Source organism: Erythranthe guttata, chromosome 6, assembly GCF_056151865.1.
Source record: "Erythranthe guttata isolate IM_541 chromosome 6, IM_541, whole genome shotgun sequence".
Taxonomy (NCBI): domain Eukaryota; kingdom Viridiplantae; phylum Streptophyta; class Magnoliopsida; order Lamiales; family Phrymaceae; genus Erythranthe; species Erythranthe guttata.
This window is the reverse complement of record NC_142538.1, coordinates 15182766-15198439: the sequence shown is the minus strand read 5'-3', so window position 1 is coordinate 15198439 and position 15674 is coordinate 15182766. Positions and strand designations below refer to the sequence as shown.

The window sequence follows — 15674 nt, the reverse complement described above, 5'->3', positions numbered from 1 at the left end:
CCCCCCCCCCCCCCCCCCCCCCCTGTGTAGTACCGCCATTGAATCTACCCTACTCCCCGCAGCTGTCATCGTCGAAAAGCTCTGTCACACAGCCACATACAAGACTGCACACACAATCACGCACCGACATATGCACATACGCAACCACTCACACATAAGATTTTGATTACACTCATTCATCTCCGATGTAACCAATAATCACAGAAATCAAACCAAAGAAATATCAAGACTTGTTTGGTGATGGTGATGGTGATGATGATGGTGATGGTAATGTTGGTGGTGATGGTACGGGTTACAAGAGGTTTTGGTGGTATTGAAGGGGTTGGGAGGAGGAAAGGCAGAACCCTAGGCGACTGTTGTGGTCAGTGGTTTGGGTGATCGGATTACGAAGATGGTGTGAAAAAATGGAAGAATGAGGGGCACAACGGTGGTGTAAATATGGAGGAAGGAGCGCGGCGGTGGCGACGGTTTATAGATCTGATGAAAAAAGAATTGTGAGAGAAAGAGAGAGAACGAAAGAGATATACAGAGAGAAAAGAGAGAATCAAGAATTGTGAGAGAACGAAAGAGATATACAGAGAGAAAAGAGAGAATCAACGTAATGCTACAATCACGTGAAACGGTTATGAAAAATAAATATTGCAATTATTTTAAAAATCTACTGATAGGGGTAGTTTCGTCTTATCACGTTTGTTGAGGGGGTTTCACTAATTAAGATTGGATTTTGGGTGTGTGCAACAATCTTGAAAGTCAAATGGGTTTAACTCATAATATTTTTCATTTGAGGGGGATTGCATATTTCCCCGTATAAAATATTTTAAAAGTTTATATGAATGTGTTTGGTAATTTTTTTTCAAAAAGATCTTAAAAATCATAAAATAAGTGGTTGGAGAGTTTGCAATATCTTTTTTCAAAAATTACTTCTACCCCACATTTTTATTTAAAATCTCAACAACAGTAAAAATAGCTTATAAGCTTATCATCCAAAACTTCAAAATTTAATTTAAAAAATAAGACATTTAAAACAACTTGTCATATGTAAAAGCTTATCATTTGTTTAAAATAAGTTTAGCCGAAAATATTATTGTAAAAGTCGCCATAGATTATGATTATGAAACAGTAATTAGGTGTTGTTTACAAAAACATAATTAAAAGTAGAAGTTACTGATTGTGAGTTAAGTTGGTTTTAAATATTTATTTATGAAAATTGGATGTGTTTGCAAATATTGTAAAAAATAAACTTAAAAAAAAAAAGAAAAAACAGGTCTAGAAATGCGTTTGAAAAAATAGTTTAAATCATTTTAAGACAATAACTTAATATTACAACTTGCAAACACCTAAAAACAGATTATGAGCAAAATATAAAACTCGTAATTACTTTCAAAATGATTCTACAAATACCACCTTAATATGGTTGCGTACAAATATCCCAAATTATAATGAGCAACTTCTCTTATAAATGTGTTTTTTTAATAGAAAACTAGCAATTCTTATAAAAGAATTAGTTGCGAAATTTAAATTATAAAAGTGGCATAAAAATGAGTTAAGTTAGGCAGGCATTTCAATTAAAATAAAAAGTCCACATTTGTGGTTGTGTGAGCCAAAGAGATTTTGTTTTATTCTTCAAATAAATAAAATAAAATAAATTCCCCATCACTATGTTTAAAAGATGTGGGATTTATAAAGAATTTGCAAAACTTAAAAAAAAATTATCTGAGTGAATTAAGATTTTGCCAACCGATTTGTAATTTTTATTTCCTGTTGAAGTCGGAAAAAGTTAGAACGTAAGAGGTGAAATGAAGAAAAAAATAATTAATTTAAAAATACATTTTCTTATATTGCAGAATTATTTCTTACTTTTATACATAAATATTTCCTAATAGCGTATCTAAAAATCTCTCATTAATCCCATCAAAAGGAAAATTTCTTATTAATCCTCCAAGCACACTTCAAAAAAATTGCAAAAGAATAAATAACAGCTATTCCTTAAGTAAGGCACGTGCACTGAGTCTGAATCACTATTCACTATAGCAGCCTTGCACGTGTTCGATTTAGCAAAATTTTAAATCCCCAATCCCTCTTCAATTTCGCTCCGTACGCATAATTTGAAACCCTAGGTTGCATACCGAGCCAAAATTCAGCCGAGAATTAAAAGACAAAAGGATTCATCGGAGCCAAAACAAAGATGATGAAGGTGTTCGGACTGAAGAAAGATAAGGAATCCCCTCCGTCGATTCAAGATGCCTCCGATCGGGTTTGTTAATTTTGATCGCTTCGATTTATTTTTATGTTATTTTTCAGTTCAAATACACATATTCAGTCTAATTGATGATATAGTAGCAAATCCATTCTACAGAGTTACGTTTTGATTAATTTCTCATGCGTAATTGTAATTGGAGCTGGGTAAATTTTAATTTGGATTGCTTCATGAACTGATTTTTCAAATGATTTTTATTCGTTTATTTTCAGAGTAATAAAAGAGGAGGCAATGTCGACGAAAAGATAAAGAAACTTGATGCTGAACTGATGAGATACAAAGAGCAGATCAAGAAGTCCGGGCCGGGCCCAGGTCAAGAAGCTATCAAAGCCAGAGCCGCGAGGCTTCTTAAGCAAAAAAGAACGTACGGTGACTCCCCCTATCCTTTTTGTTACAGTAGCCAATAGATACATATTATCAGTAACTAACATGAATTTGGATTTTTGGGTTTCTTAAATTTTTTAAAGATTTTGTTTGCGAGATATTGAAGAAGGGTGCTATTATTTCGTTTGTACGTTTCTTTCGATTTTTTTCTTTTATTGTTACTATTTTTTAAAATCATAGAACACTCAGCACTTTTATTAGAAGTTGTAGCCATCGCCCTTAACACTTGTATCTTTGAAATTTTCAATTAATAAATCTTTTAATTTACGGAATTAGATTAACGTGGTTCATTATATGAAGTTTGAATTGTTCAATTTGGTGAACCAAGTGGATTATTTTTTCCGCATCTCTTATCCCACACTTCTCTCCCTTTTATTGATTTGAGATTTTTTAAAATATTGATGTCTTAGTATCGATAGGTTTTCAGCTAGACCCATCCCTGGCATGCACATTTGAATGTGCATGTGAATGGATATTATCGTCGATTAGAATTAACCTTATATTGCACATCGTCAACATTTCACTCACTTGCCTGTATGGATAATACGCACATAATTTTGAAATTATATGAACAGGTATGAAGGTCAACGAGATATGCTGTACAGTCAGACATTTAAACTAGATAAAGTCGCATTTGCTGTCGAGGAAGTAAAAGATGCTGAACAAAAAGTACGTTTTGCAGAGTTTCCATGTTTTTTTTTACTGCAATGAATTGACGTTGACTATGTTTCGTATTGGGTGTTTTTTTTTCTTTGTCGAGAGAGTGTGTTCTGGAAAATGTATGTATTTAGAGAAAAGGAAGTATTGGAAACATGATGTATATTTGGTTTTATCGTAGGAGGATAAATGGAGATTGAAAAGGGGGAAGAAAACCAAATGAATGAGGTTTCATATTTGATTTTGACTGTCAAGAGAATTTTAAAATAATCCTGATTCTTGTTTTCTAATGCCTCGTTTGTTTGGGGAGATTAGCCATTATTAACTAAATAACAGGAGTTTGTTTGATATTTAGTATTCTCAATAACTTGCAAATATTATGGTATTATGACTTATCTTGTCTTATCTTGCCGTTTGTGAGTTTTTTTGTTGGACGTGGTGGGGTCCGATAAAATAACTGGTTTCATTAGATTATTTAACACTATCTTGCTAATCCTATCTTGGCGACCAAACAAGGCCTAAATGGATTATAAAGAACTTCTTAACACGTCATAATGAATTGTAGTGGTGTTGATATGTCCGTAATATTTCGTAAGAAAATGACCCGAGTCATCTGATCTGCCAAAAAAGGTGGGGCAATGGCTTATAAGTTATAACATGTTTGATACTGTATTCTGAAATATATTGTTTTTCTCTGTAGATGTTAGTCGGAGTTTATTTTTGGTCTTTCCGAATATAATTGATTTGTAAAGTTCAAATTTATAATGTCTTCATTAATCACTATTATGGAACCACCGAATTCACCTTAAAATGTGTTTTCCCTTTGTAGCGCCGCATAGAAGAAAGTTCAAGACTTGCTAGGCCGGGCTTATTCTGTAACGTACTTGGAACCTGCTGCCTACCTCCTTAGAGGTAGCCCTTATCACCTATTTTTGTCACAAAGAAACGAAAATGTTTTCCGATTTCGTAAAGCTGTTCCAATATCCTAATATACGTTTTTTTTTTTTTTTTGCATTAATTAGATCCATTGATATAAGGCTGACATCATTATAAAACAATTTTGCTTCACTTTTCAAGATGTCGGCCTTAAAGTCGGCAAACGAAGAACTTCAAAGGAATGGCGAAAACTAGGGGTGGTAAACGAGCCGAGCCGACTCGTGAGCTCGACGAGCCGGCTCGTAAAAAGCTCGAACTCGGACTCGAGGTTTTTGAGCTCGAGCTCGCGAGCGGGCTCGCGAGCCTTATTTATTATTATTTTTTATATGTTATTTTTATTTAAATAATGTATAATAATATAAAATATTATAGAAATAAATACAAATATAAAAAATAAATATAATTACAATTTAGTTTTTATTTTGTATTTTTTTAAATAATTTTTAATAATAAAATAATAATTAAAAAAATATTTAAAAAAAAAAAAAAGAGCTTGGGCTCGAGCTCGAGCTCGACAAAATTGACACGAGCTCGAGCTCGAGCCAAAAAAAGAGGAACTCAATGAGCTCGAGCCAGCCAAAAGAGGCGAGCTCGGCTCGTTCACACCCTTAAGTATTAACTATACCGGCCGTGTGCATCTATCTATCCATGTCTTTTAAGTTGATTTACAAGGTCATTCCGAAAGAGAGAAGAAGAAAAACGAAAGTGAGTCGGCACCCATGGTTTTTGGCATTTAGAAGTTAGAACAGAATCAAGTACTTCGAAACCATCTTTTCTTCTTCATTTATCTCTGCTTTGCTTCCTGCTTATTACCCTAGGTAATTTTACCTGTTTTTAAGATTCCATTCTCGATTTATTTATTTATTATTTTTTGTTCATGTTCTCGGTCTTTTTCCGTATTTATTCTTCTGTTTTTTTGTTCGTTTCAACATAATTTTCGGGTCGAATTGTTTGTTGTGCACATGTATTAATGAATTGATATTGTGATGCTGCAGATCGGGCCCTGCCGTCTAAAATTACCTAGGGATTGCACTTGCACTGGCTCAGGAGGTAGGAGTCTCATGATTATTCATTCCCCTTTTTTAAATATGTGCTGTTACTGTTATTGGGCATGCCACATTATAGGTGCTATAATGTTGCAGAATATTGACAAGATTAAGAAAGTTGTAGATGAAGGAAACTGCTATGGTGCTCAGCAGATGTATATATCTTTTGGTGCAAGGTATGTTTGTTTACGTACTATTTATTTTCTTTGTCTGTCTGATGTATGTTGATATTGTTTCTTTTAATTGGTTGCACAGGGGACAGGTATGTATGTGTGTGTATATCTGAAAAGTCCATTTCAGATCGTATCAGGAGATTTTCTAGGAAGTTTCCTCGGATATCTGTGCCACAGCACTTGGACCTAGCTGAGTATGACGATATGCAGGGACTTTCTGAAGGTCTTGGAGCTGCAAAAACACGTGCAGAGGCCTGCTCGTCCTTTTTGAAGGCTGCTATAAAGTGAGATACACTGCTTCATTTTCTATGCTCTATAAGATACTCCCACTTTATCTTTTGGAGCAATAGAGGATAATTCTGAAAAATAATTGCCTCTAGGATCTAACTGATGCAAGCTGTTATATTTCGGCGGCATAGATTAACTAATAAAATGGAGACCTCAGAAATTGATGCCATATGTGGACGGTAACAATTAACAACTCTTGCCTTTGTTCGATTATTGAGTGTCTAGCTGCGACCTTTTTTGGAAGGGTGCAATAAGTTAGTTTGCTTGGGGTTTTATATCTAGAGCATTTTATTGGATTATGTATGAAATTGAAAATGTGTTGCTGGATAGCAAATTTGTGGAAATAAGTCGAAGCGCGCGTGTCAATGTGTGAAATGAGAATGAGAATAAAAAATTGCCAACCCAACCCAGACGTAAAATATCCTAAAATACTTCAACCACCATTGTTTTCAGACCCTGTCCTGATATCCTCAAAGACATTATTGTTGATGTAAGAGTCGATTCCTAAGCTGTTAATCCAGAGGCGGAGCATCTCTCTTCACGTGAAGTTTCAGCATCATCTGTCATTAACTCTGCGAACGATATCCTTTTCGTTGTCCACAGATAGTCCATTTCTGTACGTTGATACAAATATTTATTTAATCATTTGTTTGTTTAAACTTTCTGTACGAGAGAGATTGATCTAGAGAGAGAAGAAAGGAAGGCACCTCTTCTGAAAGATTTGAGCAACAAAAGCAAGATTCAAGTTAGTGGAGCCTTCAACAATATCAATGGGAGTAACATATCTCTTGCAATCAAGCTTCTCAGCTTGCTCGATAACCAACTTTGCTCTTTCAGTTGGATCTTTTGCATCAAGTGTCGATCTTGTGCTGAATTCCGGGGCTAGTGCATTCAGCAGGTGTGCATATGCTTATCCGTCCTGCATGCACACGTATGTACGTACGTACGTCGGACATATTAATAGTAAGCCCAAACCAAAACCATGCACCGACATCATATGCAGTTAACAACTTATTGCTGTATGTATGTTACCTTTAAATCTGATGAAAAATTGGTGACCACCCTCTTACATCCGGCTTTCTTCAGATGAAAATTCATCCATTTCAGTACAACTTTCTCTGGTGCTAACCCAATAAGCTCTTCCACATCCTGCATTTTAATTTTAATTTTATTTTTATTTTATTTTAGAAAATTAAAATGAAGTATGTAATAATCATATTGCAAAGAATAAATTACCTTGCTATCCTCCACCAATTCAACAAGTTGTGGAGTATTCTTCAGATTAAGGTCAGCCAACATTTGTATCTGAGGATTTATTTTCCATTTCAACATATATAATATAATCATAACATAAATGGAATGGAATATAATACCTTGATTATTTGAGAAATCAATCCAAGAACTAGATGTGGCTGTGGTGGAAAACATAACAAGATTAATTACTATGTAATTACATTTATTCGAAATAACTGGAAATTAAAAACAGCATGCATGCATACTCAATAATTACTCACTCTTGCTTCAATGAGATCCTGTGTCCCAATATTAACCACAGTACATCCAATTGCCTTTGCAGAATTGAGGCACAGAATATGGTTTTCGTTCCTCTCCCATGGATTTAGCACCGGTTTTGTAATTATAGCACCCTCGTCTATAGTACCAGGTACAGCTACATTTATCAGTTTACTGCACAAACAAATTATATAATTCTTAATAGATACATTTTGTCTTCTATTAGTATGTATATGTTTTCATATAAAACAGATTACGATTATTGGATACCACAAAAGAACTCCGTCTCTGGCCAAGTCAAACAGAGAATTTGACGATGGATCAATAGGGAGATACTCATTCAAGAAGGAATCTTCTCCGAGAAAGCTGTTGATATGGGCAACGTAAGATGACTTCTCTGATTCACTGATTGTGTGGCCAAGTGTTGTTGCAGATGCCCTTTTCGAACCCCCTACTTTTGCTTTCGCTCGAGCTTGTAGGTTCAAATATGCCTCCACATCAATCATTACAAAATATATTATATTATTGATCGAACGAAACGAAAAGAAAGATGATGAAAAAAGAACAAGGTCGTGTACCCGAAGGAAGGATTCAAAATCAATTTCTTGGTCAAAGTCGGTAGAGGATTCACTCAAGATGTCCTTGACCTCGTCCTGTTTTAAAACATCGATGATGGATTTCAACTGCACCATAATTGGTGGCAAAGCACCCAGTATAACCTTCCCAGATTGATTTCTTACTGACACAAACTAAATAATTAAGACAATATATACGAAATTAATTACCATCTATCTATCTATATATATATATATATATATATTTATTTAAGTGTTGTAAATCGCCCTAATGGTATTGCTTTTCGGTTTGATGATTGTGGAAAATAAAGTATAGCAACAATAATAAAGGATAGAGAGAGAATGCAAAGACAAAAATCCGTAGAGAGAAATTAATCAGGGTGTAAATATGGGGGAGGGAGAATTCCATTATATAGGTGAAAAACCACCGGGAGTTACAAGAGAAGTTACACAAGAGGTTATTCTACCACTAACACATAATGGGAAGACATGGGGTAGGTTAGTGATTTAGTGGGAAGTTGGGTGGTTGTGTTAGGAAACCCCACACACATATTATTTACAACACTCCCCCTTGGGGATTCCTATCAAAACCACTATTGTGCATTTCATGTTGCCTCATTAAAACCTTCCGAGTAATAAAACCCAGTGGGACAAAACAACCTCGGTTAGGAAAAAGAGTACAACGCACAATCTTTCCAATCAGCTATATTGCCTCGTTAAAACCTTTAGCGGGTAACCAAAAACCCTGTGGGAAAATAAATCCCGCAAAAAAGGAAAAAGAGTACAATAGGGCATCTAGGTATCTTCTGGATACTGAGTACCTACAGGGTACTCCCCCTCAAGTTAACTCCCCCTGATGTCTATAAGGGAGCGAGCTCAGATAATCTACGCAGGCCAATAGCCTTAACATGCTTTTCAAAAGTGACTTTAGGTAATGACTTAGTAAATAAATCAGCGCAATTATCTTGACTTCTGATCTGCTGGATCATTATTTGTTTGAGCTCTTGTTGTTGCTGATTGAAGAAAAACTTTGGAGCTATATGCTTGGTGTTGTCACCTTTAATGAAGCCCGTCTTCATTTGCTCAATGCACGCTGCATTATCCTCGAATATGATCGTAGGATCTTCTGTGGTAGCCAATCCACAGGAATCTCGAATATGCCCATTCATGGCTCTAAGCCATGTACATTCACGCACTGCCTCGTGAAGTGCTAAAATCTCTGCATGATTCGATGAGGTGGCAACTAAGGTCTGTTTTGTAGACCTCCAAGACACAGCTGTGTTCCCAATGGTAAACACATATCCAGTTTGGGAACGAGCTTTGTGTGGGTCTGACAGATACCCAGCGTCAGCATAACCCACAAGTTTTGCATCCTTTAATGATGCATAGGGATAGAACAAACCCATGTCTATTGAACCCTTAAGGTAACGAAATACGTCCTTTACACCATTCCAATGGCGGCGTGTTGGTGCTGAGCTAAACCTTGCTAGCAAATTTATCGCAAATGCGATATCAGGTCGAGTACATTGAGCTAAGTACAATAATGCGCCTATTGCACTTAGGTACGGCACTTCAGGTGCTAACACTTCTTCGTCCTCCTCCACAGGACGGAACGGATCCTTCGACCTATCCAATGATCGGACTACCATAGGCGTGCTCGATGGTTTCGCTTTATCCATATTAAAGCGTCTTAACATCTTCTGGATGTAGTTCGATTGATGGACCAAAATTCCATCAGCACGGTGTACTATCTCAAGTCCGAGACAGAAATTAGTCCTACCGAGATCTTTCATTTCAAACTCATGTTTTAGGAGTTGGGCTGTTTCACGGACTTCTTCAGGAGTCCCAATCAAATTCATATCATCAACATAAACTGCTACAACAGCAAACCCAGAACATGTTTTCTTAATAAACACGCAAGGACAAATATCATTGTTCACATATCCCCTTCCGAGCAAGTATTCACTTAGGCGATTATACCACATTCTTCCAGATTGTTTCAAGCCATAAAGTGATCGTCTCAACCTAACTGAGATCGTGTTCCGTGGTCTGGAACTAATTGCTTCGGGTAATCGAAGTCCTTCAGGAACTTTCATATATATACTTGTATCTAGATCCCCATATAGATAAGTTGTGACCACATCCATGAGCTGCATAGTCAGTTCCTCGGATACAACCAAACTGACTAGATATCTGAATGTAATAACATCCATAACAGGAGAATATGTCTCCTCAAAGTCAATCCCAGGTCGCTGAGAAAATCCTTGTGCTACGAGACGAGCCTTATATCTCATAATCTCGTTTTTCTCATTTCTTTTCCTTATGAATACCCATTTATATCCCACGGGTATAACTCCAGGAGGTGTAGGAGCTATCGGCCCAAACACTCCTCTTTTTACCAATGAGTCGAACTCAGCCTGGATTGCTTTTTCCCAATTCGGCCAATCATCCCTCTGTTTACATTCATCAATTGATCGAGGCTCAATATCATCACTCGATACAATTTCAGTAGCTACTGTGTAAGCAAACACATCATTGATGATTATTTCATCCCGATGCCACACCTCATTCATGCATGAATAACTAACCGAGATTTCTCTATTCTCGGGAATGGATACTAATATCGAGGCGTCCCCCAATTTCGTCTCCAGGACGGATCCATAGTCCGGAACTATTTCATGAGATGGATCGGGTGGGATCCCATTATTACTATTGCTAACCTCATTCAACTGTTGGGCATTCATCCGCTTCCGGGGATGAGAATCCTTTGATCCAATTGGTCTCTCCCTCTTCTGGGCAGGAATATATGATTGGTTAGCAGGGACTGATGGCCTTCCCACGTTTTGTCCTTCTCGGACATCTATCCTTGCAGGCACGTTTGCAGCTGGTATATGAGATCTCGTCACTTTTTCTAAGTCAGAGAATGAGTCTGGCATATTATTGGCTACTTTCTGTAGATCTATGAGTCTACGTACTTCAAACTCTCTGACTGAAGTGGGGGGATCATGATGAGACACAGTGGGGTCATTCCATACAACTTCACGCCGTTCTTCAGGAACGTTAGTGTGAACGTTCTTTCCTCCCCCTAACGGCGGGAAGACGGTCTCATCAAAGTGACAGTCCGCGAATCGAGCGGTAAAGAGATCGCCTGTCAAGGGTTCTAAATATCGTATTATAGATGGTGATATGTAACCAACATAAATGCCCAATCTACGTTGAGGTCCCATCTTGGTCCGTTGTGGCGGAGCAATCGGCACATAAACTGCACACCCAAATGTGCGTAAATGAGAAACGTTTGGTGTACTTCCGGACACCAACTGTAACGCAGAATATGGTTGGGTTGCAGTGGGCCTCAATCGTAATAACATAGCTGCGTGCAATATTGCATAGCCTTAAGCAGAGATTGGAAGTTTGGTGCGCATTACCAAAGTTCGTGCAATCCTCTGCAAATTCTTAATAAATGCCTCTGCAAGGCCATTTTGGGTATGAACATGCGCTACAGGATGTTCTATGTCAATACCTAAAGACATGCAATATTCGTCGAAAGACCGCGACGTAAACTCTGCAGCATTATCCAGTCGAATAGACTTAATGGGATAATCTGGATAGTGTGCTCTCAATCTTATTATTTGAGAGAGGAGTTTAGCATAAGCAGCATTCCTCGTAGACAACAAATCGACCTGTGACCACTTAGTCGAAGCATCAACCATCACCAAAAAATATTTAAAAGGTCCACATGGTGGTGAGATGGGGCCACATATATCTCCTTGGATTCGTTCCAAGAAACCAAGAGAATCTTTACTAGTTTGTGCATAAGTTGGCATAGGATCAAGTTTTCCAATAGAACAGGGTACACATATCTTATCATTGTGTACAAGATCCTTATTTGTTAGTGGATGCCCAATAGATGTGTTAATAATTCGGCGCATCACACTTTGACCCGGATGTCCCAGTCGGTCATGCCATAGAAAATATTTGCTCAGATCACTAGACTTCGAGCAATCGACAAGGTGTGCTTCTGGCACTCGAATTCTGGTTCTATATAACCCTATCGAAAGTCCCTCTAATTTTTCCAAGGTACGCTTCTGGCCGTACACGTTAGAGGTGATGCACATATATTCGATCCCCTTTTCATCAGTTGTTTCAACATGATAACCATTGGCTCGAATATCTTTAAAACTCAGCAGCGTTCTACTGGAACGTGGAGAATAAAGAGCTTCTCTAATGGTCAGAATTGTGCCATGAGGTAACATAATATGGGCATTACCATAACCATCTATTATACTAGATGTGCCTGATATAGTAGTCAAAGAAGTCTTACTAGACATGAAACTAACAAAATATGACTTATCCCTAAGGATAGTGTGCGTTGTCGCACTATCTGCCAGACATTCATCCCCACATGCCATGTCTAGAAAGATAAATAAATCTAATCATATATTCCGCAATTGAAAATACTTTAATAAAATCCAAACAAGATAACTCTATCGAGTACCATAAAAACTGAATTAAAACATAACCACATAAAATATAGTCCAGAAAATAAAGCACAAACATAATCCAAATACGAAACTGGTTCATAAGCATGACCAAATAAACTACATAACTTAAAATTGATAAACTAGAAACATAGAAGAACATAATGTCTAAACTCATAAAATAACACTCCAATCATATTCCAAACTGGGTCATTGGGTCAGATGTGCCCAGATTTGGGAGTCGAGCAATGGGCTCCTCATTGAGAACGTCTATCTCAACCAGGTTGGTCTCCGGTGGTGCATTGTTATTTACACCACCAACCATAACGTTCCTCGCACGACAGGTGCGTGACCAATGCCCAGTTCCACCACACCTATGACATGTATCTCTATTCTGATTTTGATTCTGATTCGGGGCTCTATTCTGCTGCGCACCTCTAGGTCGAGCATTGTTACCTCCTCTTGGCATATTCCCCCTTTGCCCATACTGTGGGGGACCATTAGGTGGCCTATTATAAGGAACATGTCCGCCCCTATTACCCCGTCCTCTCACTCGACGATTGAACCCCCGGCCTCTGCCTCCTCCACGGTTGTTTCTGTTGACCAAATTTGCTTCTGGCAAAGGTTGAGGATTTCTATTGACCAAATTTGCTTCTGGCAAAGGTCGAGTACCAACTGGTCGAGCCTGGTTGTTCTTCAAAAGAAGATCAAGGTTCTTCTCGGCAAGGAGCAGAACTGTGACCAACTCTGAAAACTGAGTAGAGTTCTTGGCTCTGTACTGTTGAGACAGTATCATATGTGAGGCAGGGAATGTAGAGTACGTCTTCTCCAGAATCTCAGCATCAGTTAGTTTCTCTCCACAAAACTCCAGGGTGGATTTGATGCGACATACTTCAGAGTTATACTCGTTAACGGTTTTGAAGTCCATAAACCGTAAGTGAATCCATTTGTTTCTTGCTTCAGGCAAGAGGATTGTCTTTTGGTGATCAAATCGACTAGTAGGGCATCCCATAGTATTTGGGGATCCTCAATCGATGAGTAGTCCAAACGGAGGACCTCATCTAGGTGCCTCCTAATCAGAATCATGGCTTCAGCCTTCTGGGCTTCGTTAAGCAGATTTTCTTTAACAATAGCCATCCTCAGTTTCTTTCTAGTGAGATGGATCTTAACATCCATTGTCCAACTCACGTAGTTCTCACCAGATACATTCAAAGGGGTGAAATCAAGTTTGCTCAAATGTTCCATCCTATCGTACATAGACAAAGAATACATGCGAATCAAATTATTGTGTATTACTTTTATGTCATGAAATTTGCATATGACGTGATACAACCACATATAGCATATATGATTCGCATAGAATTCACATATGTTCGCATAGAATTTGCATATGACGTTATATATTTCACATATATAGGGATGATTTTATTCACTGGTCATATAACATTAAATATCCAAACATGTACGCAGAATATTCATAGTGAAATCATTCTACAAGAATATTACATATTACTCATCTTGACAAACAGATTAATTCATAAACTTCTTATCTTCATTCACCAACAAAGTACAACTCATATAACAATCTATTCATGAATCATACAGTACTCGAAACATCAACCGAGATTTTCAAACAAATATCAAATGACATCAAATAAATATGCTACACAACTTTTCATGCTAATTCGAATTTATCTAGCATGCATTCATATAACAAAGAATTTCAAGGGGTTAAGGCTTACTTGGAAATTGATAAAATTCAGATACTATAGAGAAGATTATACGTTCTACGAAAGTAGATCACCGTCTCACAAACGAACCACGCTCACAATTTCTCCAAGTATTCTAGCCCCACGAACAATTGTTCTTCCACGATCACCGCGAGCAATTCGTGCTGATAACGTGTTGTAAATCGCCCTAATGGTATTGCTTTTCGGTTTGATGATTGTGGAAAATAAAGTATAGCAACAATAATAAAGGATAGAGAGAGAATGCAAAGACAAAAATCCGTAGAGAGAAATTAATCAGGGTGTAAATATGGGGGAGGGAGAATTCCATTATATAGGTGAAAAACCACCGGGAGTTACAAGAGAAGTTACACAAGAGGTTATTCTACCACTAACACATAATGGGAAGACATGGGGTAGGTTAGTGATTTAGTGGGAAGTTGGGTGGTTGTGTTAGGAAACCCCACACACATATTATTTACAACATTAAGAATAATTTTCAATGAAAAGAAAAATAGAAGATAAGACAATAAAAATAATAATAATGTAAATACTTTGGATTGAAGAATTCGAAGCTCGACTTGAGTGAATTGGCTCTGAAGCCAAGGATCGGAGACGAAAACGCCCACAAAAACCGACATTTTATTATTTTCTACTTGTCAATCAATGGAAGCAAAGCTCACTCCACCACCACCACCACCACCACCGCAGAACAGACCACAAACTCGTAGTACAAAACTGAGGAATGGATCCACAAACAAATTAAACATTTTTGTAACAATCAACAAATTGAACAAAAATAATAATAATAATCTCCCAAGATCTCATATATGTATATGTATATATATATATATATTCATGTGATGATCGATCGATTTATTACAAGATGCATCATGCATGCATGCATTATTTTCTCCACACAAAACATAACAGTACCTTTGGGGAGATGATAACTGATCACCAGATCAATAACGTTGACAGAAAGGAAGGAGAGAGAGAGAGAGAGAGAGAGAGAGAGAGAGAGAGAGAGAGAGAGAGAGAGAGAGAGAGAGAGAGAGAGAGAGAGAGAGAGAGAGAGAGAGAACCGTTTAATTAATATAATTTGATGGTCGTTGGAATCAAATATCAGTTGTAGTAGAGTAGATGAAGACAATCAAGAATCCCATAATTTTGTTTCACTTCCTGCAATTGTGTGTGTGATTGTCGCTTAATGACTTCTGAATGGCAACAATTGCTTATTCGGTCAGCACACTCTTATTAAGTTTGTTTGATGTAAGCATCGGAATTATTAGCGTATATTATTATTATTATTATTATTTATTATAGTTACCTTATACATTAGGTTACCTTGTATATTAGATTACCTTGTGTAGTAGGTTAGGGTTTCCTACATGTAACTATATATATTCTCAATATACGTAAGAGATATCATTCTCTCCTCTCTCCAATTATTCTCCTTCTATCATGGTATCAGAGCCAAAAACCCTAAGGCCGCCGTTTCTCCCCTTCTTCAATTTTTTTTTTTCTCGTTCTTCTTCAATTTTTTTCCTTCTTCTCGTTCTCTCATCTGTTCTATATCCACCATGGCCGACGAAACACCAACACCGACCATGATTTCCAACCCTTTTCATCTTGCTCTCT

The 15674-nt window shown here is 37.3% G+C and overlaps 2 protein-coding genes and 1 long non-coding RNA gene across 7 annotated transcripts; 2 read left to right on the top strand and 1 right to left on the bottom strand.

The window, feature by feature from the left end:
- Positions 1-2040: 2040 nt before the first annotated feature.
- On the top strand, positions 2041-4521 carry LOC105958304 (vacuolar protein sorting-associated protein 60.1). Of its 2 annotated transcripts, none has more exons than XM_012982316.2 (5): positions 2041-2254; positions 2470-2621; positions 3217-3310; positions 4128-4210; positions 4376-4521. In XM_012982316.2, exons 1-4 carry the CDS (start codon positions 2186-2188, stop codon positions 4206-4208), a joined length of 396 nt encoding a protein of 131 aa, XP_012837770.2. In that variant the 5' UTR covers positions 2041-2185; the 3' UTR covers positions 4209-4210; positions 4376-4521. The 2 variants fall into 2 exon arrangements, with proteins under 2 accessions (XP_012837770.2, XP_012837768.2); XM_012982314.2 differs by having other exon boundaries at positions 2043-2254; positions 4321-4521.
- Positions 4522-4534: 13 nt separating this feature from the next.
- Positions 4535-7545, top strand: LOC148770248 (uncharacterized). Of its 4 annotated transcripts, XR_016031872.1 has the most exons (7): positions 4535-5052; positions 5230-5284; positions 5377-5456; positions 6195-6639; positions 6930-7028; positions 7318-7404; positions 7480-7545. It is a non-coding gene; the product is annotated as an uncharacterized LOC148770248 (long non-coding RNA). The 4 variants fall into 4 exon arrangements; XR_016031871.1 differs by lacking the exon at positions 7480-7545 and having other exon boundaries at positions 4536-5052; positions 7318-7478; XR_016031870.1 differs by lacking the exon at positions 6930-7028 and having other exon boundaries at positions 4537-5052.
- On the bottom strand, positions 6081-14758 carry LOC105958270 (fimbrin-5). The gene is given in 11 exon segments (XM_088819919.1): positions 6081-6275; positions 6278-6326; positions 6328-6355; positions 6449-6660; positions 6774-6890; positions 6978-7046; positions 7115-7153; positions 7256-7427; positions 7524-7744; positions 7832-8002; positions 14588-14758. Coding segments are annotated over 11 exon segments (1266 nt in total). The 5' UTR covers positions 14675-14758; the 3' UTR covers positions 6081-6174.
- Positions 14759-15674: the final 916 nt, after the last annotated feature.

What these genes read in the sequence shown, in the direction of transcription:
- LOC105958304 (XM_012982316.2), top strand. Translation starts at nt 2,186, where the DNA reads ATGATGAAGGTGTTCGGACTGAAGAAAGATAAGGAATCCCCTCCGTCG. An exon ending in CTTCTTAAGCAAAAAAGAAC is followed by an intron (nt 2,622 to 3,216) that starts GTACGGTGACTC and finishes TTATATGAACAG; the next exon opens with GTATGAAGGTCAACGAGATA. An exon ending in TAAAAGATGCTGAACAAAAA is followed by an intron (nt 3,311 to 4,127) that starts GTACGTTTTGCA and finishes TTCCCTTTGTAG; the next exon opens with CGCCGCATAGAAGAAAGTTC.